General features: G+C 37.4%; 1 protein-coding gene across 6 annotated transcripts in view; it reads right to left on the bottom strand.

Moving 5' to 3' along the window:
• The window catches only part of septin9b (septin 9b), an 85,665-nt gene that overhangs the window by 6,389 nt on the left and 52,680 nt on the right, over positions 1-26,596 (bottom strand). For 4 of the 6 annotated variants that reach the window (XM_055157972.1, XM_020938455.2, XM_020938454.2 and 1 more), the window contains 5 exons: positions 10,918-11,088; positions 6,985-7,113; positions 6,778-6,859; positions 6,078-6,215; positions 1,882-1,999 (listed from right to left, as the gene is read on the bottom strand). In XM_055157972.1, the coding sequence (XP_055013947.1) occupies positions 1,882-1,999; positions 6,078-6,215; positions 6,778-6,859; positions 6,985-7,113; positions 10,918-11,088 (638 nt within the window). Of the gene's footprint in view, positions 1-1,881; positions 2,000-6,077; positions 6,216-6,777; positions 6,860-6,984; positions 7,114-10,917; positions 11,089-11,774; positions 11,929-22,329; positions 22,442-26,596 lie in introns of those variants that run through there. The other 2 variants (XM_020938459.2, XM_020938457.2) reach the window with 2 other exon arrangements.

Genomic DNA, 26,596 nt, shown 5'->3' with positions numbered 1-26,596 from the left:
TAGAGGGTCCACCGCTGGAATTCTCTAATACAGTATGACAATTAAACTGTGTATCTCCATGGAGACATCACCAGGTTAAGATACAGGTTAGATCTGTGTAAAGGCGACCTTAGAAACAGTACAAATGCATGGTTTCAAGACCTGTAATGAAAATTAATAGATAAATGTTTAATGCTATACTGTGTAACATTCCAGGCAAAGCAATAACATCTCCATGGAGACAAGCAAGTGGCAGAGCAGAAAAGTTACACAGTGCACCTTTAAGATTTATTGCAGAAAACAATTGATCCGCAAATAAACTGATATAGTTGAACCTCCTTCAGAATAAAAGGCAGTAAATACTCTAATGAATCTAATGAATCACATTTTAGAGTTTTAATGTAAAGGGAACACATTATGCCAAATTTACTTTTATAACCTGTTTACTATGTTATAGCCCTCACCATTAGCGTGCCCAAAGTTGTATTGATTCATGCATGTTGGTCCTGTATTGTCCTGCATTCATTCCCACTTTGTACATAATTGCAATTATTAGGAAAAAATCTGACACTGGGTCCCTGTGAAGAGTTCTGCACTTTTGAACAATAAGTCAATGGGACCACTTCTATTTAAATCAATGTTGCAATGAACAAAAAGCAAAATCACAATCTACCTATGTTATAGTTTAATACTAGTCAATACTCTGTCTTTTAAACCAACAAGTTGCTTGACTGCCCCCTTGTGGCTACATGTAGCACCTACAACCATGTGACAATGTTACATTCCCAGATAAACAAACAAATACAAAAATAGCAAAAACAAATAAAAAAACAATACATGTCAAATCATAATTCATATTTTATCTTAAGACTCCAAGATAGTTAAATGCCATTTCTATTTAACAGCAAGTGCCACTTAAGATGAGAAAGAGGGTGAAACATTCAAGGACGGCTCGCATTAATTTAATTCCAGACATTCCTACTTCTACCTTAAGTGCCTCTTTATCTTGTCTCGAAAAGCTTCCTAAACAGCAGAGCCGTGAACCTGAATGAACCCGTATAATCACATATAATTCAGTGGTAATGAAGGGGCTGTGTGCAGAGCTGGTGACTGGGCAGAGGTCTGAACAGCAGCCAGACTGAGCAGGTGCAGCTCACAGTTGGGTAAATAAACCTGTGGAGAACTTTATGGCAGTAACAGATTATACAGGAGTTCCCATGGTCCTGAGTGGTACTGTGATGTGTGTCGAGGCAGATGAATGGTACTTCCTATAGTCACTAGCACAGACCACACAGCAGGCAATACAACCTGGGAATTAACTAAAACTTAACTAACAGACACTCTCTGTTGCCAGGTAAAGAACTTGTGCACTGTATGTATGAACAGCATATGAGCAATTCTATCCATAAAAATGATGTTAAAAATGAGGCATATACTAAGCTCTAATTGTACTCTAGTTCTTAAAGGTAAATTTTCCATTCATTTTCGAATTTAAATATTAAGAGTTCAAAGGCATCACCGAATATAATCAGCTATGTTGTTCATAACTCTGTTATTTTGAGTCCAAAAAGCAGATTTAAAATGCAAGATCCTGCTAAATGCTAACCAGTTTTTAATAAAATTAAAGGTATTGTAGTCATTAGTTACCACATAGCTGATAAGTCCTGAGCAACTGTTCAATCTTTTCAGTTTTTTCAGAAAGTCTGTGAGAAAAATGAATGAGAAATTTTCTTCCAGAACCAGGGGTTGGCAGTCACTGCTGAGTTCAATTATTTATCCAAATAGAAAACATGCATCAATACTTGACAATAATGTGTAATTTTTTTTTTCATATTGTTTTTGATGAAACGCACAGATGATATTTTTGCATTTATTCCATAGTATCTCATTAGTAGCACCCACCGTCTGTTTGAAAAAGTCCCTCTCCTCCAGTGTGAGCGTGTCTGCTTTGGCGATGACGGGGACGATGTTGACCACTTTGCTCAGACGCCTCATGAACTCCACATCGAGAGGCCTCAGGCTGGAAAACAAACACACAAGAGCATGAAGAGCATTTCTTGTAACGATAAACATGAGGTATAAAAGAAGTCAATGGACCTGCTTACGTTTAGCCCAATACTGAGATGACAATGCAAAATCACTATCTGCCTATGCTATGCTCTTTGTAGTAATTTACCATGCAAACAGGATAGAATAGAGCACCATTTAACGCAACTTTCCAGCACATTTGTTTAGGTGATCAGGCTGAAAGTTCATATTTCATGTGATAAATTATGTTCACATGCCTAGATACTTGTTCAATGAGGATTTGTTGTTGATGCAATACTACAGAACGTCCACTAGAAGGCAATATTTATCCGTGTCAAAATTGATTTCAATTTACAGAACAAATACTATACCTCAAACAAATATTGTAAAGGTATTTTGTTCTCTCTCATGAGGCTACTCTGTTAAAACCTGATGGGGTCCTGACTTTTCTCTGATACAGTCTAGATCCTTCTCAGTCCCGTCAGTGGCCACATTTACTTATGTTCTCTGTTTTCCAATTAGCCCGGACCACCAGAGGCCAACTGAGTTCATGCACCATGGGGCAGCTGCAGTCAGTCCACTCTGACATCACCATAACAGCCAGAATACTAGGAATCTACACACACCATAATGTATCCAAACAAATATTACATAGTCAATTTTACTTTTAGGCTCCTTTAATAAATGAATAAAAAAAGATAGTTTAAGGTTTAGCACATATTTAATGACCTCTATGTATGTAAGCCTGTCATGATAATTACTACTACTACTCAACTTAATATAATATCGTAATATATGAAAGCTGGAAGAATGGATTTTGTGGCTCAATACTTATTGTGTGTACAGTTTCTTTATAAAAAGTGGCAAGATTTGGGATGTTTTTGTTGTAATAAAATTAGATTTGAACTGTACAAGTTTGAATAAGTAACTTTTATGCATAATTATTCGTTCATTCTATTATTTATTTGTTGCAGCTCAGGCCTTTTAATGATTCTGTCTGTTTAAAATGGTTTACTGGAATTATCCTGCTTTGTATTAGAGTCAAAGCAGTTTTAAAATTATTGTTCATTGCAATATTTCTCTGTAGCGATATACCGTGCTTCAAAACAGGCTGTAACAGGATGTATGTGGATAGGTGCAAGAATATGCAAGAATATTTCAAAGGATACGGAACTGAGCAGTGAGCAAACATAAAACAAAGATACCATGCAATTCACCACAATGACATAAGTAGTGCACACATAAAATATGAACGTAAGGATGCAGGAATGATCTTATGTTTCTACATTCATGCATAATAATATGTAGGTAATATATGGTGCATACTAAAGGATTGTTACTAATTGGCTCTAAGTAAAAACAGCCTACATATAGCCAGTGGCTTTTCCTGCTGCATGACCATAAACAAGTTCAGAGTGGAGAAGTGTCAAAGTGCAGCCTTCCTTTTTGTGTTCAATGAGGAAGCAGCAAACTCGCCAGAGGGAAAACTGTGACTCTGCCATTATCGGAAATGGTTACTGAGGCCAAGGCTGCGCTCCACTAAACACTGGTCATCGCACACAAACCAAAGAAGTTACAAAAACTCTAACAATCACATTAGATTCGAGAACCTGGAATAAATACAGGGTTTGAGAAAAAAGAAAAAGTTAAAATGCTCTCATAAAGTGATAGAAGACTGTTAGGACTTTCATAGACAATTTGGATAAACCCAATATGCGTTTCCTGCCAAGTGAGCACTGTGGTCATGACTCTGCAGTATCCTCGTCTATTATTGCCAGTAAGCGTAATTGGTAACAGGCCCACATGGACTTGGCCAGGTCTACCACAAGGCAACACAAATTTTAAAAAATGATAAGTGTGATGGTGAACTAACCAATGTAAGAAATGAGGGGAGATTTTAGTGCGTTGCTTAAATGTGAACGCATTTTTAAACAAAACATTCTACAGTTATTCAAACTTCTACACGCAACATCTCACAAATGTCGTTTCCCTGCATATTTTGGAAAGAAGACACTGTGGGAGGAGTTTCAGGATTCTGTGGGGAAAAAAAATATTTTTTTGGTTTGTTTTATTCTTACTGTTCTGCATATCAAGTTTAAAGGTGCACTGTGTAACTTTTCTGGTGGAGGGAAAATGCTTTTCTTCATGGAGATGTTATTGCTTTGTCTGGAATGTTTCACAGTATGATATTTAACCTTTCTATCTTCATGGAAACCAAACCAGACCAAGTTACAGATCAGATCTGTGGAGAGGCAACCCCGCTCACAACCCTGCCTGTTTTTCTAATATTTTTTAGCTATGAAACCACCTGTAATTGAATAAATGTAAGGTAGAGCCGTTTAATATTATACTGTGGAACATTCCAGGTAGAGCAGTGACATATCCATAGAAACAAACAGGTGATGTACACCCAACCAAAATGTTACAAAGTGCACCTTTAAGATCCACAAAGAAAAGCCTTATGTAGTACAGAGGACCAGCTGCTATCATGAGTCCCTGATGAAGGCTCTGTCAAATACACACACAGCCCCCGCTCACCATGACAACCGTTAGGAGCACAACTGTTGAGATACAGATATCAGGCAGCTGATAGAGAAACCATGTTGTGAATAGTCTCATGGGTATGTGCATGTGGGGTTTTAACTTCCTGTTTATCCACGGGTTTCAGATTCCTTTTTATAAAAAACAACATTTGAGGACTTTTTCTTACACTATTTGGCCACAAATTGTTAAATGCTATGGCAACAGTACTCATTTTCCATCACTCTGAAAATCATGATAAAAAGATGTTATTGATACTTGATGTCATCAACATTCCCCGGGGGTGTGAAGTTAACTGTCGGCTCTGCTCTGTCCGTAGCTTTGTTAGACTTTAATCTGAGTTTTATTTTATCACAATCTGACACACACAATCCCCTGAAAATTAGTTGTTTAAATCAGTTTGATATTTTTTCTTGAGTACTCAAGACTATTTAATGTTTTTTTGACATTTAATAGTCAGTGACATTGTTGTAACTGTTGGACATTCCACCATTAGAGATACATATAAAACACCCCCAGCGTGATGTCACTGCACAGTATCAAAATAAAGAAAATGGATGAATGACAAAAACAACAATGCTTTCCACCATCTTTGAAATACAGACATACTAACACTACTAAGTTGTTGTTGTTGCCACTGGCACGCTGGTACTCGACAGTTGTTCGTGTTTGGATTTCAACTGCGAGCTCATATTGACAACTTAATAAGTCCAGGCACTTTTAGACACAGAATTTATCAACCATTTTACAACTTTTACATTGTGTAGTATAGCTTGTATAGTCGTGGCTATGTGGAGTGGATGACATACATCTGAACACTATTGATTGTTGCTTTCCCTTATTGATCAATTTTGAGTGTAGAATTGGTGACGACGAATACTAGTTATTGATTTTAGATCAGGTTCATTATCCCACTATTGATACTTTGCAGTGACATCACGCTGGGGGTGTTCTACATGCATCTCTACTGGCAGAATGTCCAACAGTTACCATGGTGACAAAATGCTCACATAGAAAAACTGCCAAATATGTTTTAATACAAGGCAAAATTGATTTAAATAAGAGATTTTCAGAAGCCTAGTAGACTGTAGTCCTGGTAGTAGCCTGTAGTGCCAACCAAGTCAGCTCTTTTTGGTCAGATTGTGTTTCAAATGAAGATCAGATTATGTCTAATGTGAGTAAAAGAGCTTCAGACAGAGCAGTGCTTTCAGTTAACTTAATATAGGACTAATAAATGCTTTGATTACAATGAAAACGAGCAATATCCTATTTCCCAGTGAAAGACCAAAGCTTAATTTCTCGATGTAATATGACTCGTAAAGGGCCTTGGAGAGAGAATGACTTCCACATGTGGTCACTAGATTATGAGAAGAACAAAAGAAGATGGAGCAGATGTGTGTCTTGTTGGGGGACAGTGAACAGACAATGGCCCATGCAGGGGTATTCCCAGCAGCCCTGCTTCTTGTCAGTGGCAATAAGGGGAGGGGGCAGTAAAGGGGAGGGGGTAGGGGGAAGAGGGATAGTCTTACCAGTGTCCAGTGGGAGGGATGAAGTATATGCAGCAGTGCACTCTGGAGTCTGGGATCCTCTTCTTTCGGTCGATGTTGATCTCCTCTTGCAGGTATGCTTCATACTGATCGTTGATGAACTTCATGATGGGCTGCCAGCTAAAACAGACATTAATGAGGTAAATGTGTATACAAAATGGTGGCATGTTTGCACTTTTTTTTCTCTACACATTTTTATATCTAATCAGTGTTGAGTGAGGGCACAAAAGACTGAAAATCTTAAGTATTTATATTGTCCATTTGTATATTTTATTGCATGAAAGTAGAGGTGAGCGATATTGGCAAATTAATACATGTTTTTTTATTATAGTAATCCATCAGCAATGTGCAAAAACATGGCTGTAAATGCTGTGGCTGTGGTTAAAATATGGCTCAATATGTGAATTTAAAATTAACCACAAAAATGAGTAAATATGACTTTGTTGCTGACAGATTTGTTGCTGTCTTTTTATTACATCAATAAAAAATTTTGCACATCTCTAAAACAGCAACTACAATATTATATTATATGTTCTTCTACGTGAAATATATTTTTACTTAAATATCAGCACATTGAATATGAAAACAAAAAAACAAAAAAAAAATACAACAATAACCATTTTCAAACACTATTCCACTTTATATATTATTATATATTTTTCATTATATATTAGGTGCTCACCAGTTTTCATTATTGATCTGATCTCCAAAACCAGGCGTGTCAATGACCGTCAGCTTCATCCGCACCCCTTTCTCTTCGATATCTGTTACAGCAAAAATATTACACATGAACACAACACCACAGAGAATAAACACAGAGCGCAGCAGGAAGTTGTTTCTATTTAAAAAAATCTGAATAAAAGGTCAGTTAACACAAGAGCCAACCCACCGTGACTGATGGACTTGATCTCGACAGTCTTTGGGATCCTCTCCTCTGGGTCAGGCTGCACCGATTTGCGACTCACTTTGGATTTAAACAGCGTGTTCATGAGAGTGGACTTCCCCAGACCGCTTTGCCCTGGACACATGGAAGACAGGTACCATTTAGTAAAAGACAAAGTATGTGTCCTAAGAGTAAACAGCGTCAATCACTTTTACAACACCGCTACACATATTTTTCCCCCGGAGTGACTAGACATCCATCATCATGTTGGATAAACTGTAATGAACCATAACAGTGCAGCTGTAGGGGCCACACTGGTGAGCTGTGGAGGGCTCCAGAACACGAGGACCACACGCAAAGCAATCAGTTATGGTTGATCTAAGCATTCAAAGCATTTTACCTTCATGGTCACTATTAGCAGCTTTCTCAAGGTAAAGTGGATCTAATTGTCTCCATCCATCTTATTCCCAATGCATCAGCTAAACAAAATTATTAAAAGGTCATACCATGTTAGAATGCTGTTACCCCATCAAAAACATACCTGGGGTTGTGTTTTGTTTTATTCACACATATTTTAGTAATCCTTTATTACTGCCCACACCTCCAAAGCTCAAAATTGTGATACGGGCCCTTTAACACAAAAGAGAATGGGCTGTTGGGTTGCTGTACGAATTGGTTAGAATTTGAATTCCATATTGCCTGACCAATTGTACCTGGAATTATTATTCTACCTGGTCCTGTCATGTGATGCAAAGTGCAAACAATGACCAATGTTGCAAATTTCAGGTTTTTTCAGGTGAGAACACAATCCCATCATTTATATTAAATATACAGAGAAGTATAGTTACCCTCAAACCTTTCACACAAACCTCAAACCTTAGTTCAACCTTGTTAAATATTTGGCGCCCCAAAAACCTAAAACTTACAACAGGGTTGAACCAGCACTAAAATACGCAAAAGGCTGTTCCTCTTTTTTTTTTTTTTTTTTTTGAAGTTTATATTACTGAGCAATAAATTAGATATACAATATAGTAATAGTACCTGTGAGATAAGGGGGGTATCAACGTCTTCGATCTGACTCAGAACAGGTTCCCAGATACTGAAACCTATCAGCAGAGCCCCTTATAGAAAATCTAATTTTCAGACAGGGTAAGAGGTCAGGAAGCCACAATCTAAAGTTTTGGAAGCTGTTTGTCTTTCCACTTGAGCTGTATTAGTCTTCAAGTCAAACATGTGTAAAAGCAATTACATTTTTATACATGTGTATTTTTTTAAGGAAATGCACAAATTGCAGTGTTACACCGAATATTGTGGCCTTAGGTTCATAAGAGATTGATCTTGAATAAAAAATTAAAACATTAAACAAACATACATAAAATGTATCTAATTAAAATAAAGTCCCCTCGTTTAGTCTGTTGCTGGACCTGTTTATTTACCATAACACATAACCATCCTAAGTCGCCTTTCCCATCCAAGGAAAAAGGCCAACTGCGTATTCCTAAACCCTCTCTCTCACAGTTACAAACTCTCACCCTATAACCCAGACTTATTAATACAGGCTTCTTCCGGATGCCAGCCCTGGCACACAGCACCAAGATACCACAGCTACCCCAGTGCATTCTGGGAATCAAAGGTCAGGTGGCCTGGGGCAGGGATTAGGCAAATGCATCTCACAGAGCAGACACCGCGGACAGAGCCAAGACAGCAGCTGCTAGAACCTTTCACATTCACCAACATCCAGTGACAACTGTGTTTGCCCAAAGACTATGTTATGATTGTGTGCTTCTGCTATAAAGGTTAACTGGTCTGAGTGAACAGCTAAAACAATCAATTTGTCTTTTTATGTCAAAACAAACGATGTGAACTATAAAATGTCATGTACCACTTAATGTAATTTTCACACCTTCAGTCATGGTACATTTTTACAGATTATCTTTTAAGTGAAATGTCACAGCAGATCAGAGGTTTTTTTGCCTTTGAGTCGAGATTTAGCTACATTGAGAAAACTATATAAAGCTCAGATATACAGTTATATGTAATGTAATATGGTATTGAAATCAAGTTCACAAGCTTCAATTAAATGTCACTTTATTTGCAATAATAACAAACCTAAAGGTGATGATTTTAGAGGATCAGGGTGAAATGGTACATGATTACTTTAAGAGGCTGGACTTAAATGAGTTGTCAGGCAAATATTTGCACAGACATAAGCTAAGACACGGCCGACAGTGACATCAGTAAATGAGCAATGTGCATGTTTGAGCAGATCTCTGTTCTGATTTGCTTTTATTATCAACTACATTTCACCACACAAATGACTTGAATCATTTTAAACACGTGTTTTATAAGTTATGATGTTGTTAGTGGGTAACATACGTTTGCATGTGCAGGGGGACAATGGAAATGTGAAATGTAAGTGTCAAGAATTCTCTGTAACAAGTGTCACTTCTTGGCATGTATCCCCATGGATCTGTGATAACATGTCAGTGTATTTAGGCGTAGAGCTAAATAACACCCTTCCAGCTAAGTAAAAGTGTATTCTGCAAAGGATAGTTGTTGTATATAAATGCACAGCCACAGAATATGGCAATTAAATCAATTTGAGCAATTACTTCAAATCAGCTGCAGCTCAACAGAAAGAGCCATGCTGATCATACTGCAAAAAACAATATCTAGGCAGGTTAAAGTGACTTCAATTAAGAGCATTTCACTTTATTTGAGTAGATTCAGCTTGACAAGTAAAATTATCTACCAATGAAATAAGTGCATTTTTCTTAATTCAAGCAACATTAGATAATGTTTCTCATTTTAACTGCAAAGAGTTGTTGTTTTTCTTGCCTTAAGTGTGGCAAGATGTATTTTGATATTTTAAGTATAAAAAGTCTTGTTCCATTGGCAGATAATATTACTTGTCAAGTGAACTTTACTTAAATCATGACAAAACTTTCTAAATTCAAGTAATATTAACTTGGCTAGATTTTTTTGTTTTTTCAGTGTACTGTAGAAAACAAACTTTGTCCACCACACCCGCACAGTACATGTTATTATAAACATACATACGTATGTTCTTTTTTTTTTTTATGTTTGTCTCACTTTGTCTCAGCTGAGTCTGGTTTGTGACTAATTTCCATTCATTAGATAACGACAACAACAGAGCCTGATTTCATCCTTGCATTGTTTTTCTCCTTATGACCTCTTGTATATTGCTGAGAGGTATATTTGTATTCCTATATATCTATATTTTTCAGTTTTTACTTTATATAATTATGTCTTATTTGACACAAGTCTGTTTTGCTACTTTGAATTTATTACCATTTATATTTTTGCTCTTTGTTATCATAATATATGGTGATGTTTGTTTGTGTCCAAATAAATTCACACCTGGATGAATAAAGTTTGTCTAAGTCTAAGTCTAACATTTACATATGCTATTAATGCAGAAGGTGAAATTGGACAGTTTAGTATGTGTAGACTGTGGAACCATACACAGCACCTCTGAGTGTTTCTAGAAAGAGTGTGCTTGAGCCTGCCGCAGTAATCACTGTCATTATGCCACTTTGAGAGTCCAACAACCTGTTCTTATCCTCTCAGCTGTGTGTCTGTGTGTTTGTTTGTCACACAGGGACACAGAAAAGAGCTCACTTAAAAACATACCCCGCTGGCAAATTGTTAAGGGAAAAACACATGTCTGTAGTTACATTGTGGATTTACTTTTGCTTTCATAGTGGGATCAGTGACTGAAGAAATAAGGTGAGCAAACTGAGCAGAATGGTTTAAGTGGCACTGATTCAAATGAGGCTTAGCTCTCTTCTGTAAAGACAATCGTGAAAATCATCTTCAGTTGAAAGGTAGGGTTAGAGTGAACTTTTGACTACTGTGTGAAAGTGGGTAACACATCCACTTGAGTACTTTAAAGTTTTCTTAGAACGCTTTACTTACCAACCACCATGATGTTGAGCTCAAAGCCCTGTTTCATGGCCTTCCTCCTCATCTGCTCCAAGATGGCGTCGATGCCCACGTAGCTGGAGTCGCCCACATGGCTCTTGTCCCCTTTGGCTGGGTGCTGCTTGCCGGATTCAGACATGGTGTGGCCCAGACTAACCTCTGACCCTGAAATAGAAGAGAAGAGACACAATCATCACTGAGTACAGAAATTTAAATATTCCTTATTACGCAAAATTGTCTGTTGTGAGTATTAAGAATTGTTATAATGTTGTTACCACCTCAAAAACATACCTGGAGTCGTGTTTTCTTCATTCACACATATTTGAGTAATCCTGCATTGTTAGTCTATCTGCATCTCTAAAACTCAAAATGCTCTATTCCAACTTGTGACATCATGTGCTACCTTCTACCTTTAGTACAGTAGAGATGAGAAATTCCTGAAAATGAAAACGCAACTCCATGTATGTTTTTGATGGGGATAGAACATTATAACATCAGAAAATGGTGCAATATGGGCTCACTTATGCAAAGTATAGGCACAGTTCAAGTATATGACAAGTGTTGTAAAACTCTAACCAGAAATTTCCTGTTTCTAAGCGGATGCACACAATTTAACATCACTGCATTGATTTTACCTGTATGCAGCTGCCAAACATCCTTTAATATATAACTACTGGCCATAAAAAATGAAATCATATTAATATTTATATAAGAATGGAGGTGAGTTAAGTCCAACATATAGTAATAAGTAACAAGTAGAGACAACAAACAAGAATACGCCTGTCTTCTTAGATTTGCACAACATATTCTTTGCAGTGAATCACATTTCTGGACAATAAATCAGTGCTTACCTCACACAGGTATCAGTTTCTTGCCAACAAAGAGTGCCCTGTGGCTCTGACAGCAGGACCAACTCAAAAGCTCTGAATATTTCTCAACATTAACATTTCCACTATCACCCTGCTGTAGGAGGAGACAGCATTTCCTGTTCCTGTTGTGCAGATGTAACAGTCACTATGAACCACAAGTATCAGAAACTCAACGGAAATAGAGCCAGCAACCACCAGACATCTCACAAATTCTCACTGAAAAAGATTATAGCTGAAGGTAATATCCAGTGCCAGACGCAAGTGAAATGTTATCCTGAGATCTGCAGACAATGAGTAGCTTTACTTCAAACAGCAGATCCACATTTGATTACCTCATATTGACTCGACTCTGGTTTCGCTGAGACTTTAGCCTGGGAAGTTTTGAAAAAACACCTGCTTTGGTCCATCCAGTGTCGTGTGATCTGAATATAATGTCATACCAAAAACAACCCCTCACCATGAAACAATGTGAGTGCCAGCAGATGAGAGAGGCGATGTGTGGAGACAAGATTAGCAGGAATCCAAGCAGGATCATTTCAGACTTAGCGGAGATAATTGGATAATTGGTAGTTATTTGGGGCATTAATAAACAGCAGGTATGAGCTTAATCCTAATCTAATGGATCGTGGTATCTGGCCAGGGTTTGACTTGTAACATGATTTAATTTAATCTGTACTAAGCAACTTTGGGCCTTAAACATGCACTGTGTAGCATTTTTAGTGGAGGGTCCGCCACCTGCTTGTCTCTGTCTATGGAAATGTCATTGCTGTGTCTAGAAAGTTCCAGAGTATAAATTAAACCCATCACGGGAAAGACAAGCCGGTTACAACTACAAGCAACAAAAACACCCATCATGAATAAATGTGAGATGGATATGTTTAAAGTCATACCATGGAATATTCCAGGCAAAGCGATAACATCTCCATGGAGACTAGCAGGTAGTAAACCCTCCACCAGAAAAGTTGCGCAGTGCACCTTTACGCAGTGTGACACATTTTCATATAACAGATTGGTTACTCTGACTCAAAAATTAGAGCACTGAACTCACAACCCCCTTGCAGAGACACAGGAATGCAATGTGTACAGTACATACTGTATATTTTTGCTTTTTCAATAAGATCAAGACTGGATCAAGCTTCAATCCTGTACAATATTGGCACAACTATAATTATCCCAGTCTCCCTGTTGTTACACTTCCACAACACCCAGCAGAACTATTCAGTGAATGCAGTAAAGTGATACTACCACATAAGTTGCAGCCTGTTTGTCCTTAGAAAACCCAACACAAAAATGCATGTTTTGGATGCTGCAAATTGTGGCAGTGCAGTGTGAATCCATTTGATTTTAGACTTTAGACAAACTTTATTTAACCACAAGGGAAATGATATGGACATAGTAGCTCACACATTATAATATAATATAATAACAAAGAGCAAAAATATAAATGGTGATAATAAATTCTAAATAATTAGCAAAACTATAACAAGAGATTGGTGTCAAATAATGCATAATTAAATAAATGTGTATGTACAAGTAAAAATAAAATATACAAATACAAATATATCTCAACTAAATACAAGAGGTCGTAGGGAAAAACAGTGCAAAGATGATATGATGATTGATAGGACACAGGGTTATCTGTTACATAAGGGTGAGTTGTTGTACAGTTTTATGGAGTATCTGAATGAATGTAGTCATGTATCTGAATATCTGAATGGATATTTAAAGAGTAAAAGAGTCTCTGTTGTGAATGACAAAATGTAGATCAGTGATATTATGTGCTGCTCAGAGTCTGAGGCCATCTGGACACGAGACCAGACCAACTGCCCACAACCAGAAAAGGGGCACTCCAGGAACAGACAGACCAAGGTAACAAGACAGGGGCATTTCATTCATTAATGTGATTGATTAATAAAGGGGAAAAAAAATCTCCTTAACTCAAATGTGCATATTGATATTTTGCAGCTGAAGTCATTGTCGTCTGCATTCCATGATGCCAGCTGTAGGCACTGCTCTGTTAGAAGCGCTACTAGACTTTAATCTAATCTTTATCTTTAACACAACTTGACCAGAAAAAGCCTATTTAGTTGGAACTACAACAGGTGAGCTGATTTTTTGCAGTTAAACACAGGTTCCTGAAAATGTTCCATTTACATCCATTTTTTTCTTCAGTTCTCGGACAATCTTAAAACCTTTTTTGACTGTTTTTGCTAATGTGTGCATTGTGTTGCCCCGACTGCTGAACATCACAACATAGAGATTCATGTAGCACACCCCCAGTATGATGTCACTGCAAAGTATCAAGTTTTTAACATACTGTATCTCACACATAATAAAACATTCTTTCCATTGCCGCTGAAGTGCACTGTTGGACCTGGCTCATTACACATGAACATGATCATACACTAAGACTCACGACTCAGCAGCCCCAGTACAATCCACTATACAAATGTCCTAAAGCACTAATGGGAAACAAAGGGTTACTATTATTTTAAACCCAAGTGATTTTATGGTTTGCTTCTTATCATGAGTAAATCCATTCCATTTGCAGTAAAGATGACATATCTTTACAATCATGTGACACCCAAATGCGGCTCTTAAGCAGTTGTATAATGTGAAGATGGTGTTTCTCTGCATGAATGACTTCATCGCATCAAAGAGATCACTCTGGGCACTCATCTCTCAATCCTTCAATCACTTTGCAGTTGGCTATCAGCAGCACACAACATAACATATACTGTATGTTAATATGGTTTGTACAGCACCAGAAGTCTAGATAATGTGACTTTTAATCATAAATAGAGAGGTCCATAGGATTTGTGACTTAAAATTTAATTTGTTGACAGATCAGAAAAGCACTTTCATGTTTAGAAGCTCATTCACACAGTTAATGCTATGGCCGTTAACTGTCTGAATGACCATCTTTGCATGAGCATCTGACTTTTTTCAAAAAGGATCTTAATAATTTTACATGTAATCATTGGTTTCACTAGGCCTGTCACATTAAACACTACATTGACCTACTGTACAATATATGATACTGTTTAATATTTGTGCTAGTATTTTATAATGACATTTATTTGATTTGATTTATTGCCTTATTGCACAGTTAACTTACAACAGATATTTGCTTCAAGTTTTAGGGTGCATTTTTGCTTCCTATTCATCGGTGGCATTTTGAGGATTTTAAACCATAGAAAAGATAGATTTCTTTTTGAATTGTTAATTGCTATGGCAACAGAGCCCTTTTCTCACCATTCATCTCATCAGGTATAGAGACATCACTACATTCAGTGCATAACTCAGTGGAGACAACAAAACCACTTTCAGACAAGATTCCTGTCTGGTTTTACCCCAACAATAAACTTTTATGTCCTAAATTATGCTAATGTTTAAGAAAGGTATGAAAATACTACACTGGTATGAAGCAAACAGCACCATCCAAAGCCATCACAGTGACTTTGTTCTCTCCTTGACCTGGATACCGCTCCTATTAAGAGTTTGTGTTCCACTGCAGGGTCGGCCCTCACGTTACATGGACAACAGAACTCAACACCCCACCAGAAGGCCGTCATTAAAGTCTCATCAGGAACATTCACCACTACATTTAAAAGGAGAAATCCTCACAAAGATGCCATTGTCTTCAGAATTGCAATACATTTGATTTGTATTAGTAGCTGTTCACTGGTTGGGTGAGGCATGTCCAGAAGCTGTCATTTTATGAGGAAGTTTGCTTTGGGGAGAGGAAGTCTGTTTCTTCACTCATACCAGTGGCCTTCCACAGAGCAGGCCATTTCTAGGTACTGAGAGCTTTGCCTGTGTGGTTCCCATGAGGTGTCAGCTTTAAATCTCTGTAGCCTGTTCCGTTGCCAAAGCATTTCAAAGCCTGCATATGTAATACATTTGCATGCTATCTAGTGACTGCATTTACTCTGTTTTGATGGTCCCTTTAGTTTAACAGACCAAATGCAAGACTGCAGATAAAAAGAGGAAGGTGACTTGACTGACCCTAAATAAAAGCATATTTTCCCCGTCATAGCATATTTTCCCCAAATCATCATAAAAAATGTTGAAGTTTACATATGCTGTCAAGAAAAAATGTAGGACAAGAAGGACCTGGAGTTAAAGCTAAAACATGCTGTGTCCAGTTGGGGTTAGCTGGTGCAGGTGTGGCCTGTTCATGAGTGATGGACAACATAAATCATTAGATTATAAGAAACAGAAGCTCTGGTCCAGACCCTCTCCAAGGCAAACATGCCATCTGAATGTAAAGGGGAGATGTTTGTACTGTGTAGTTGGACTGAACAACATATTGGCTGGTCAGATGTGTCTATGATCATGCAATGGTATACTGAAAAAATGTCCGAGAGGGGTTTCTCAAATTGCAAAAACTAATTTGACAACAATAACATGACCTTTTTATGTTTCTCTGTCCAGCATGTTTAAATCTTACAAAGGTCACTTGATTGTGGTCGATGTTAGATCTGCATGTTTTAATCAGGTTGAGGAAGCATGACTTTATTATAATTTCTGGTGAGGCTCCTCCCTCTGGAATTCTCCTCCCCAAAACTTTTGGAGGGAAAATTCAAATGCAGCAGGACACAGGACAGTTACAGGAGGCAGAGGACACACAGTGTGGAGCAGGAGGATTATGAATGAGAGCTGATCTGGAGGTAAGACTTTTTAAAGATTTTATGTGCTTCTCTGGCCTAGAATGTCGTCATTGTTAAAACATGTTTGTGGTGTTTTATTTTAAATTAGAGTTAATGTAAGGAGTGTTTCCATGAAACAAATTGTATTTGACTGTCCATCTACAAGAGTGTGACAGTTGTACTCAGATTTGAATGTGTTTGTTCCAGAGTCGTCTACAAAACAAACAGTGACGTCCAGAGCTCTGCTGGAGCTGTGGGGAAGTTCATGAATGTTATAGCTGATGTTTCAGAAAAAAGGAAGATGTTTGAGAACCAACAAACCACAGACCACAGATGAACAAAGCAAGTAACTCAACTAAAATGATTTTTTTTTTAAATTTTCAAAATGAACTTCCTATTGAAACAGTTTTCATGTTTCTACAGGGTGATGTGGCATTAGGAGGACTTTATACCAGATGCCCTACCTGTTACTGCATTTAGAGGAAGAAAAGCAGCACACGGTGAGTTTTGTTTCTGCAGATACAGTTCTAATGTTCTTGTGATTCTGTTCTGGTCCATTATAGGTACTTTGAATGTATTTAAACATGTACAACAGTTTAGATCATATGTCATATATCATAATGTAATCATCATGTGTTATTCCTGTGTCCACAGGCAGAGATCAGAGCATCTTCCCACTGTCCAGCTCCAAACTGTGTGTCTCTGTACTTGTGCTCTTTGTGTGTTTGATTCTGTTAAGACAATACAGATCTGTGGAAAACTAAAGACTGTTTTTGTATTATTTTACAGAATTAGATCAATTAAATTAAATTATACATACGTACACATTTCACGATAAGGTAACATAAAATAAATATGCATATTCAGCATGATTTGATCAAATTTCATCAACATGAAAAAGTGACGTTCATGTTCTGAGAAAAATATGTGTAGAGGGGATCGAATAATAATTAGTATATCCACTTACCAACCAAGCTGGCATATTTATCACGTGTTTAATTTTTGTTTCTTTGTGGAAAAAAATAAAAAAAATAATGATAAAAATAAATTACCCTACTATAATTTCCTTTATGTACTATGAGCAGATTTGAGCTCATTATTGACACTGCTATATGTTCACTGTCGTATTTACTTGCTCCTGTTTTGTTACAATACAATAATGCATTTTTAAACAATATTGTAGATTTAAAAAAAGGTTTTGGGTATTATCCCGCTTTAGGATCTTTTTTATTGTGCTGGTAGCATAATGTAGATATAAATAGGTATATTAAAAAAAGATTACCCAATTGTTTTTAAATGTAGAAAACTTTTTGTGACGTTGTTTAATATTTATATTAAACATCCATCCACGACTCACTGTCCAATGCCTTATCTTTAAATATGTATTCATTTTAGCTCAACTCTGCAAATAAGCCAGAGATATAAAATTGGACAGGAAGTATTGACTCCAACAGTGGTTGCCAGGTTCTGCTGTTCTCAGAGCCAATTGTGATATATATATGACTTCAAATGTGCTATCCTGGCAGGCCTACTTGGAAGTGGTAACAGGAAAAGTAGAAAACACAGGATTAAATGGATAAAATGTACGCCAAATAGTGACATACAGTCTTAGTGTTTACAATATTAACCCTGCCAAGTCAAACAGTAATATGCAGTTTCTCACATGAGGCCCCTTTGACAGAAAAACTACAGTTGGGAGCACAGCTGACAGAAACACACTTGAGAAAAAATGTTTTGAAGAATGTTAAAAAAGTCACTCCATCTTTCACTGGTGTCACTGAAGCCAGCCCTCTGTGACCTGTGGCCTGACACGGAGCGAAGCAGATGGTGCATGTGTTGAAATGTAGTCCTCTGTGGAAACTAGTGATAATAATGCTTCTAAATACACTGTGAAGTTGTGGGTAGCTTAAAGAGAAAGAAAGGCAAAAACCATGGCTGACTGAGAGTGAAAATATTATGTGGTGAACTTGATTTGCTACTTAAAGGACCCATATTATGCCGTTTTCTGATCTGTGTTAGAACGTTGTTTCCTCATCACAAACATACCCGTAGCTGGGTTTTGTTTCATTCACACACACAAATCCTGCATACTTAGGCTGAGTTGCTCCATGGTGTTTTTAAACTCCATAGATCTTCACTAGATTCATTTGGGCACAAGGTGGAACAGAGTATTTTGAGCTTTGGAGACGTAGACAACTCAGGTTATGTTTTTGAGGAGATAACAACATTATAGCACTGCTTAAAGCTTAAATCCTAAAGCTCACAAGAGTCAATTTTGTGTATAGGACCTTTAAGTAAAAGTACAAATACCAGAGCAAAAAAAAAAAAAAAACTCTTTCTGGCCTGTTAAAAAAAATGTAGTGGAGGGGAAAGTACAGATACCTGCTCAAAGGTGCTGAAGTAAAAACTATCCACTTTAAAATGTACTTAAGTAAAGTACAGCTACCTTTTTTTTTAACCAAGTACAGTACTTTACTCTGGTATGTTCCACCACTGAAAAAGTCTAAAATAACAGTTAAAATCAACACAGTTTTGGGATAGATGGGAATCCAAGCAGGGGAGAAGTCATTGTGGTGTCGAGTACCATTGTGAGATCCCGCTGTTCTGGCCAGTGCTCAGATCTGTACACTAAGCAAAACACAAGCCTAACTGTGAGAGCATTCAGTTCATGCAAGAGGAACTAGGAGGGTCCAGCCACAAGCCCATCCACAACTACAAACAGTACAGGGAACTGCCAATGGGTAAAGTACAAAGCAACGCCTAGGGAAGTCAACTACAACCACAAAATATGAAGTAGGACCAAGGGTGGGTAGGATGCCAAGTTACTCTGACGCGTTATGGAGAGCGGGGTCATAAGGCTGTTCCCCATATTTGATAGTTGTAGGAAACGCATACCACTAATTACTTCTGAGTCACATTGCTTTATTATGACTTCATGAACAAAGCTGGGATTTGTTTGTCAGTTGGAGGTTATCACAAACAGAGCTCTCACAAGTTAACGGTCCTATATTACCGTATTTTCCGCACTATTAGGCGCTCTGGATTATAAGGTGCATTGTCATAGAATGGTCTATGTTCGAACTTTTTTCATAAATAAAACTGATTTGTGTATATGGCGCTCTGGATTGTGGGTCATTTTTAGATGGGGTTGGAGGCTTATAGCCCAGAAAATACAGTACACTATATTATGTCCTCTGAGTTTAAGCCATGTTTGAATGTTGTTACCGCCTCCAAAACATACCCAGAGCTGTGTTTTTCTGTCATTCATACACGTTTGAGTAATATTTTATTATTAGTCTGTATACATCTCCAAAGCTCGAAATGCTCTGTTCCACCTTGTTGTCTCATGTTGTCTCTTTCCTTTTATCTATTGTTCCGTAGAAATTGGCAATTCCAGGCCTGAAATTATCCAAATGATCCTAGTGAAGGTGTATGGAGTGTAAAAACACAGTGAAGACAGAGAGTGCTCCACTGTGTTTTTACACTCCATACACCTTCACTAGAATCATTTGGATAATTTCAGAGCACTCCTTGTATTACCACATAATACCACAAATGGGAACATGAGTGTTTTCTGTTTGAGAGAACACAGCCTAAATATACAGGGTTTGTGTGTTAAACATGTGTGAATGAAACAAAACACAACTCCGGGTATGTTTGCAATGTGGAAACAACATTATAACATCAGAAAATAGCATAATACGGACCCTTTAAACAGTGCATCTTAAGACCAAAATGAGTGCAATTTAAAAATATATATATTTAAAAATCAATGGCTTCCACTTTCCACTTTGGCTCTCCAGTAACATCCTCATATATTCCCTTTGTGGACATGTAGTTTTTCTTCCTATAATCACAACAATGGTCAGTGATTACAAACCCCCTGATGAACAAAACCACAAACTTGAACATTCAAAAATCTCCGGTTTTAACATATGGAAACAATTAGACAAGAGCCTGTTAAGACTTACTTTGCTTCAAGAAAAAAGTAAAAGACAGCAGTCGTTGTTTACTGTAAAACATTTTATGCGGTCTTCTGTAGCTTGGATCTCCTCAGGGCACATTCTTAGAGCAAAAACACAGGCTCAACACGTAGTGAGCTGTCAAACACTGACACAACAGGTACGATTTTTACAGGGGTGGTGCTCGGAAATATAAATCAGGAAAAAAGTCTTTGTTAATAGTCCTCTAACCCATTTTTAACCATAAGACAGGAAAATGGTACAGGTGAAACTCTTATTTACATCCACCCATATCCGATGTTGAACCATGACAGAGGTTCTTGTCCAACAAAAATCCATATATGTGTTTTTGTTGACAAATCGCTGCTTTTACAATACACTAAATTAACTAAAAGGAGATTTCTAAACTAGAGCGAATAAAAGTGAGGTACAACGCCTTGTAATTTGAGTTTTGTTAGTGGTAAGAATTAAAACTTTGCCAAATCAGATCTGTTTTCTGTACAATTTTCAGACTCGCAACAAAGATAAGATAACTCTGACTTGTAGAATACACACTGGTTAAATATGTAGCAAGTTTGTCTTCATTTTTGTGCAGTAAGCAAAGCACTGTTTTAGAGACATTGCTTTCTATTGAGCAAACTAAACAAATTGCTTTCAAGAGACCTTCCTCAGAGTGCACGGAAGTAGTGTATGATTAAATGCACTGTCAGCCTTATCAGCTACTCCATGAGGTGAGGTTACTGCAAAGATATCAGGAATCTCTCTGACTATAAAAGTAGCAAAATGCGCTGTGTACTTTATTAACCATAGTTCCAAATATTGGCATAAAATAACACCAAAAATAGCATTACATCTTAGGGTTTTCACACTCAACAAAGCAGCCATTCAACCAAAAACTGGGATGAAAGGAGAGAGAGAGGAGAGTTCGTCATGTGACCACTTCAAAGCTTAAATTGGCTAGGTTTTGACCTCTAGGGCAAAATTAAAACTGAATGACAACCCACTGTCTAATTTTAAATGATCAAATTACAAGCCTGTCATTATGAGTAAATCAAACTTTAGATAGAGCAACAAAAGCAAAAACATAAGGTGTACATAAAGGTGTACTACGCAACTTTTGCCTGCTTGTTTCTTTGGATGTCATTGCTCTTCTTGGTAAGTTTTATATATAACATTATTTATTCAGTTACAGATGTTTCATAGCTCTGAAATACCTAGAAAAACAAGAATCCTGACTGTGAGTGGGGTTGCCTTGGTTGGGTGGTTTGATCTCCATGAAGATAGAAAAGTTTAATACTATACTATGAAACATTCCAGACAAAGCAATAACATCTCCATGGAGAAAAGCATTTGACAGCCCCTCCACCAGAAAAGTCACACCAATGCACACAATGCACCTTTAAGTTTATAACAGGTGGACTCAGTGTTTGCTTAAATAATCTGTAAAAGATAAAAAAAAAAAAAAAAAACTAATGTAGAGAGAAACAGATGGGGAGGCTGACCCCCCTGAAAGCAGAAAACGTTTGAAAAAGAACCAAGAGGGGACTGTCCTGATTGGCCCACATGTGCTGCCATTATAGCAGATTGATTATCCATGCATGCTCTGGGGGTGAAGACACAATGGTAGAGCAAAGAAGGAGACAAGGAGGGAGGAGGGAGGAGGGAGGTGGTACAGAGACCCCCAAACTGCACTGAACAGCTGAACAATGGGAAAGTACTGCGCACACAAGAAACATTACTTTTAGATGATTTCTTAACAAACTTAGAGCAACTTTCTGATCAACAAATGCATCTGGTTTAAAAAAACAACACCATCTGCCACTTTAGAACTTAAAATCAATTCTCTTGTCGCCTCTATAAATAATAAAATATGTCCCAAGATAAAAATAAGAAAACTTTAACATATTCAAGCACACAACTCACCCAAGCAATCCCAGCTCTGTGGCCTGTGTGTGTCTCTTGCTCCCTCAATCAGAGATTCAGCTGGGGAAACTCCTAGCTGCCTGCTCGCTCCAGCCTCAGCCCCGCCCACTCCGGTGTCACATGATCACCGTCCCCACTGGCTGAGACGCCTGTGAACAGCCACACCCCTCATTCACAGAAAGTCAGAGGGGAACTTTGAGCAAATGTTTTTTGGAACCACGTGTAATTATCTTGAGCCAAAGGAGGTTAAAATATACACACACTATTGGTTGTATGCAGAGTATTTGATTTCCGGTCAAGTAAGTCCATCCTCCCACGGTTTTGTTCACAGAGTTCGCTTCTCCATGTGAGTGTTTTGAAAACATTTGCTCATCTATTTCCTGAGGACCTCCACGTCTTTCTCATGCACACGCGCTCACATACACACACGCACACACACACACACGCACACACACACACACACACACACACACACACACACACACACACACACACTTCAGCCACTTCTGACTCATGACTGAGCCCATAGCCAAAAGGAACCACGTATTTTACAGCAGTGAATATTCTCATTGGGACACAAAGAGGACAGTACATATTAACAATGACATACGCACTTATAAATGTATATGTACGTTGTGTCAGCCCAACATAGACAAATGAACAGAAACATTTTTAACATATTTTTAAAGAGTATTTCTCAGTGAGTCAGAACTCAAAAGTGGGTCAAGCCATCACAGGTCAGTTAACTGTTTTGAACACCTAAATACTTTTTGCATGAAATAGCTAATTAGATTACACAAAACATCAGTCATCATAATGCACTGATATCGCGATATCGAGGTAGTGGATATCAAATTCAGATTGATTGTTGGATCGGACATTGCTTTAAAAAAAGAAAAAAAAAAAAAAAAAAAAGGTCAATTGTCACATTTTTCCACCTTTAAGGCACTCAAAGCTCTTGTACATGAATGAACCACTCACTCACATACTCACACAGACATTCACACACCAGTGTAGACAGGCACTGGGGGAAAGGTGGGTTAAGTGTCTTGCCCAAATACACAACAACAGCATTCATCTGTGGGAGCTGGAATTGTACCACCAACCTCTACCAAACCATCAACCTTTGGCTCTGTGGACAGTCTACCAACTGAGCTCTATCAAAATTAGGTTTGGGCAAATAACATTACTTATTTTATACAACTATTTACTAGCTGATATTGGCCCAGAAAGTCTCACAATGTTTGAACTTTTATTTAAATTTTTTTATTCATTAGAAGAACAAATAATGGCAACACCATCTATTTTGTCATAAGTTATAATGGACTAGCTCTTTCTGGCATCTCTAATCATTGTAACGTTCAAAATGTAAATTGAGGGTTATCTGCATGAGTACAAATTAGTGCCTGAAGTCTGAATAGCTGTCTGTCTCTCTCCTGGAAGTATAGTTACAGATTCTGGAGTTGTAATTGTCCCAACAGGAATGCAATACATCTTCTGAATAGTAATAGTCATTTAGATAGTAGTGAACGAAGATTCATGACTATAATCTAGTGATGTGACTTTTGTGAACTTTTTCTTTTTTTTTTCTTTTTATATATTTTTACACCGATTAACGCTGACTCAACACAGAAATTTGACAGTCATAGAGCTTTGTGCACAAAACATATGGTATCATAATAATAGATTTTAAACAAGTATTATCACAGTCCATATTTTATTTAGAATATGCATCATTTCAAACACAATCTCACTCTCAGTTTGAAACATTTCTGAGCCTTCGTTTGTAGATAAAATGAATTCTCACATTGGCTTCTGTAATATAAATACAAAAACAGACAGTCTTTTGAAGGGCTCTTTGACATGAACGGATCCAAAAGATTCAGATCCCATAAAATAGCCGAAGATCCCATCACTACCATAATCTTAAAAACACTGAAATGTTACAGAACATTAAAAATAGGCCTGCTTCAGTATACTTCCTGTTTTGCATATAGCACCGAGCTGCACATTTAGAACCACAAGCGCAACTGTTTTGAGGCAAATGTATAGTTTTGGTTTATAAATGTCTTTACCGGTGACAGCAGTGGAAAAGGAGAGTGATTAATTAGTTCCTTTGTTGACACGGCGTGATAGTTATGTTCCAACAGTGAACACGCCAAAAAAACCTCACAGCAGTTTTCAGAACATTCAGCACAAATGTTTCCTTCCTGTCATAGCAGACCATAGCCTATACCCTAGTTCACACTCAGGCTCTATTCTTCAGGTTTTGAAAGGAAACTAGCCAACTAATAATACTACTAGTACAGTAACAATGGTATAAAATAAAATGATTAATTGCAATTAAAGGGCCCATACTACGCTCTTTTCTGTTCTATGTTATCATGTTGTTTCCACATCACAGTCATACCCAGAGTCATGTTTTGTTTCATTCACACATTTAACACACAAATCTTGCATATTTAGGCTGAGTTCTTGTCTTAAACAGAAAACACTCTGTTCCACTGTTCTCTTCTGTGTTTTTAAACTCCATACACTGTCACTAGAATCAATCTTGACAGGTTCTGCCCTGGAATTGCCCATCTCTACTCATCAAAAGGTAAAAGGAGCTGTTATCAAAACTACCATTTCATGACGTCACAAGCTGGAAGAGAACATTTTAAGCTTTGTAGATGTAGATTAATAATAAAGGGTTACTCAAACATGTGTATGGATGAAATTAAATAAAACCCAACTGCGGGTGTGTTGTTGATGAGGTGCCAGTGTTCTAACATGGTTTAAAGCTCAAGTGAGATATAAGACCTTAAAGATATATGTACATGGCATGGGATAAACTGAGAGTTGTAAGAAAAGGAATGATGGCTTGAGTTCCAACACACAATCATGAACTATTTAGACCCTGTTTCCATTGTAGGGAGTATTATACCTCTGATTATGGGTGTGCAAAAATGCTGAAATATTGATATATCGTATTGTTTAATGCGATGATACAGTATCAGTATCATGGGGTGCTGTATCGATATATCTCCAAGAGTATTTTCTGGTAAACTTAACTTAATAATTTTGTTACAGTGCTGCAGTTTCGTTGCTTGTTTAAAGGAAGGAAACTTGTTTATGCAACAGATTTGAGATATTCACTGTTTGATCATCAAAATGGGCATGATTCATATGAACTTTAAACAAGAAGTGGTTTAACAAAGATGTTTAGTATCAAAGCCATGATTCAGCCTTAATTTTTTATTGAACTGTATCAAATTGATTTGAAAAGTGCACTGTATCAAGACACGTATTGTATCGTGGCCTATGTATCGAGTTATGTATCGTATCGGCAACTTCTTAATGATACCCAGCCCTACTTCTGATGATATCATAGGCCAAAACCACAAGGACTGAGCTGACAGTGAGTTCCCATCGTTACAGCACAGTATATTGAGTATCTATAAAGATGCCGCTCTCACCCTAGCTGAAAGTGCAAGCTATTTTTACTGCTCAAAAAGCATTTCCATTTTCGGATCTTGGCAGAAAATCACTAGTTTCCTGCAACTCTGGATTTATCAGGATACGTTTATTTTATGTAGCACATTGAAAACAATAAAACAATCTTGTCAGCATAAAGCTTTTGAGAGGCTTGTGTCCTTTGTGAGAACTCTGAGATCAAAAGGCAAAGTCTGCTTTTAAGATGGCTACTTCTGTTGCTTCTAATGGGATTACTGTGGCTTTGAAGAAATGATTTATGGGCAAATAGATGCAATAATGATGCTGCATAACTTGGAGTGGTCACCAGTGAAATGCAATAGTCATAAACAATGGTGGTCAGATCTTTTTCCACATTATGAAAGGAATTATACACATACTTGGAAACTGGGCAATTTTACTGATTCGATTCTTGGGGTGTAGATAGGGAGAGTGTAGGAGGGTTTTATTTTTTTGTTGTTTTTTTCTTTCATAATATTAAAATCAATTAAAACAAATAAAAATGAGTCTGGTTATTACTGCAAGTAATTTGATATAGGCAAATAATGACCAGTTTGTACTGACATAGCTGTAAAATGTAACTGGTTTGCCTGGAATGTTCCACAGTATGACATTACGTATCAGCTTTTATTCAAATACAAGCTGACAAAAATACAATGAAATACAACCATACTTTCATGCTGTGATCGGGGTCCCGTCTCCACAGATCTAATCTGTAACTTGGCCTGATGGCTAAAACTAATGTATACCTATTTATGTCAAAATTGGTGTTCCACTTCAAAAATACCATACT

Source organism: Boleophthalmus pectinirostris, unplaced genomic scaffold (genome assembly GCF_026225935.1).
Source record: "Boleophthalmus pectinirostris isolate CB_2022bp ecotype Guang Dong unplaced genomic scaffold, ASM2622593v1 HiC_scaffold_22, whole genome shotgun sequence".
In the NCBI taxonomy this organism is placed as follows: Eukaryota; Metazoa; Chordata; class Actinopteri; order Gobiiformes; family Gobiidae; genus Boleophthalmus; species Boleophthalmus pectinirostris.
This window is presented reverse-complemented; position numbering and strand designations above follow the sequence as displayed.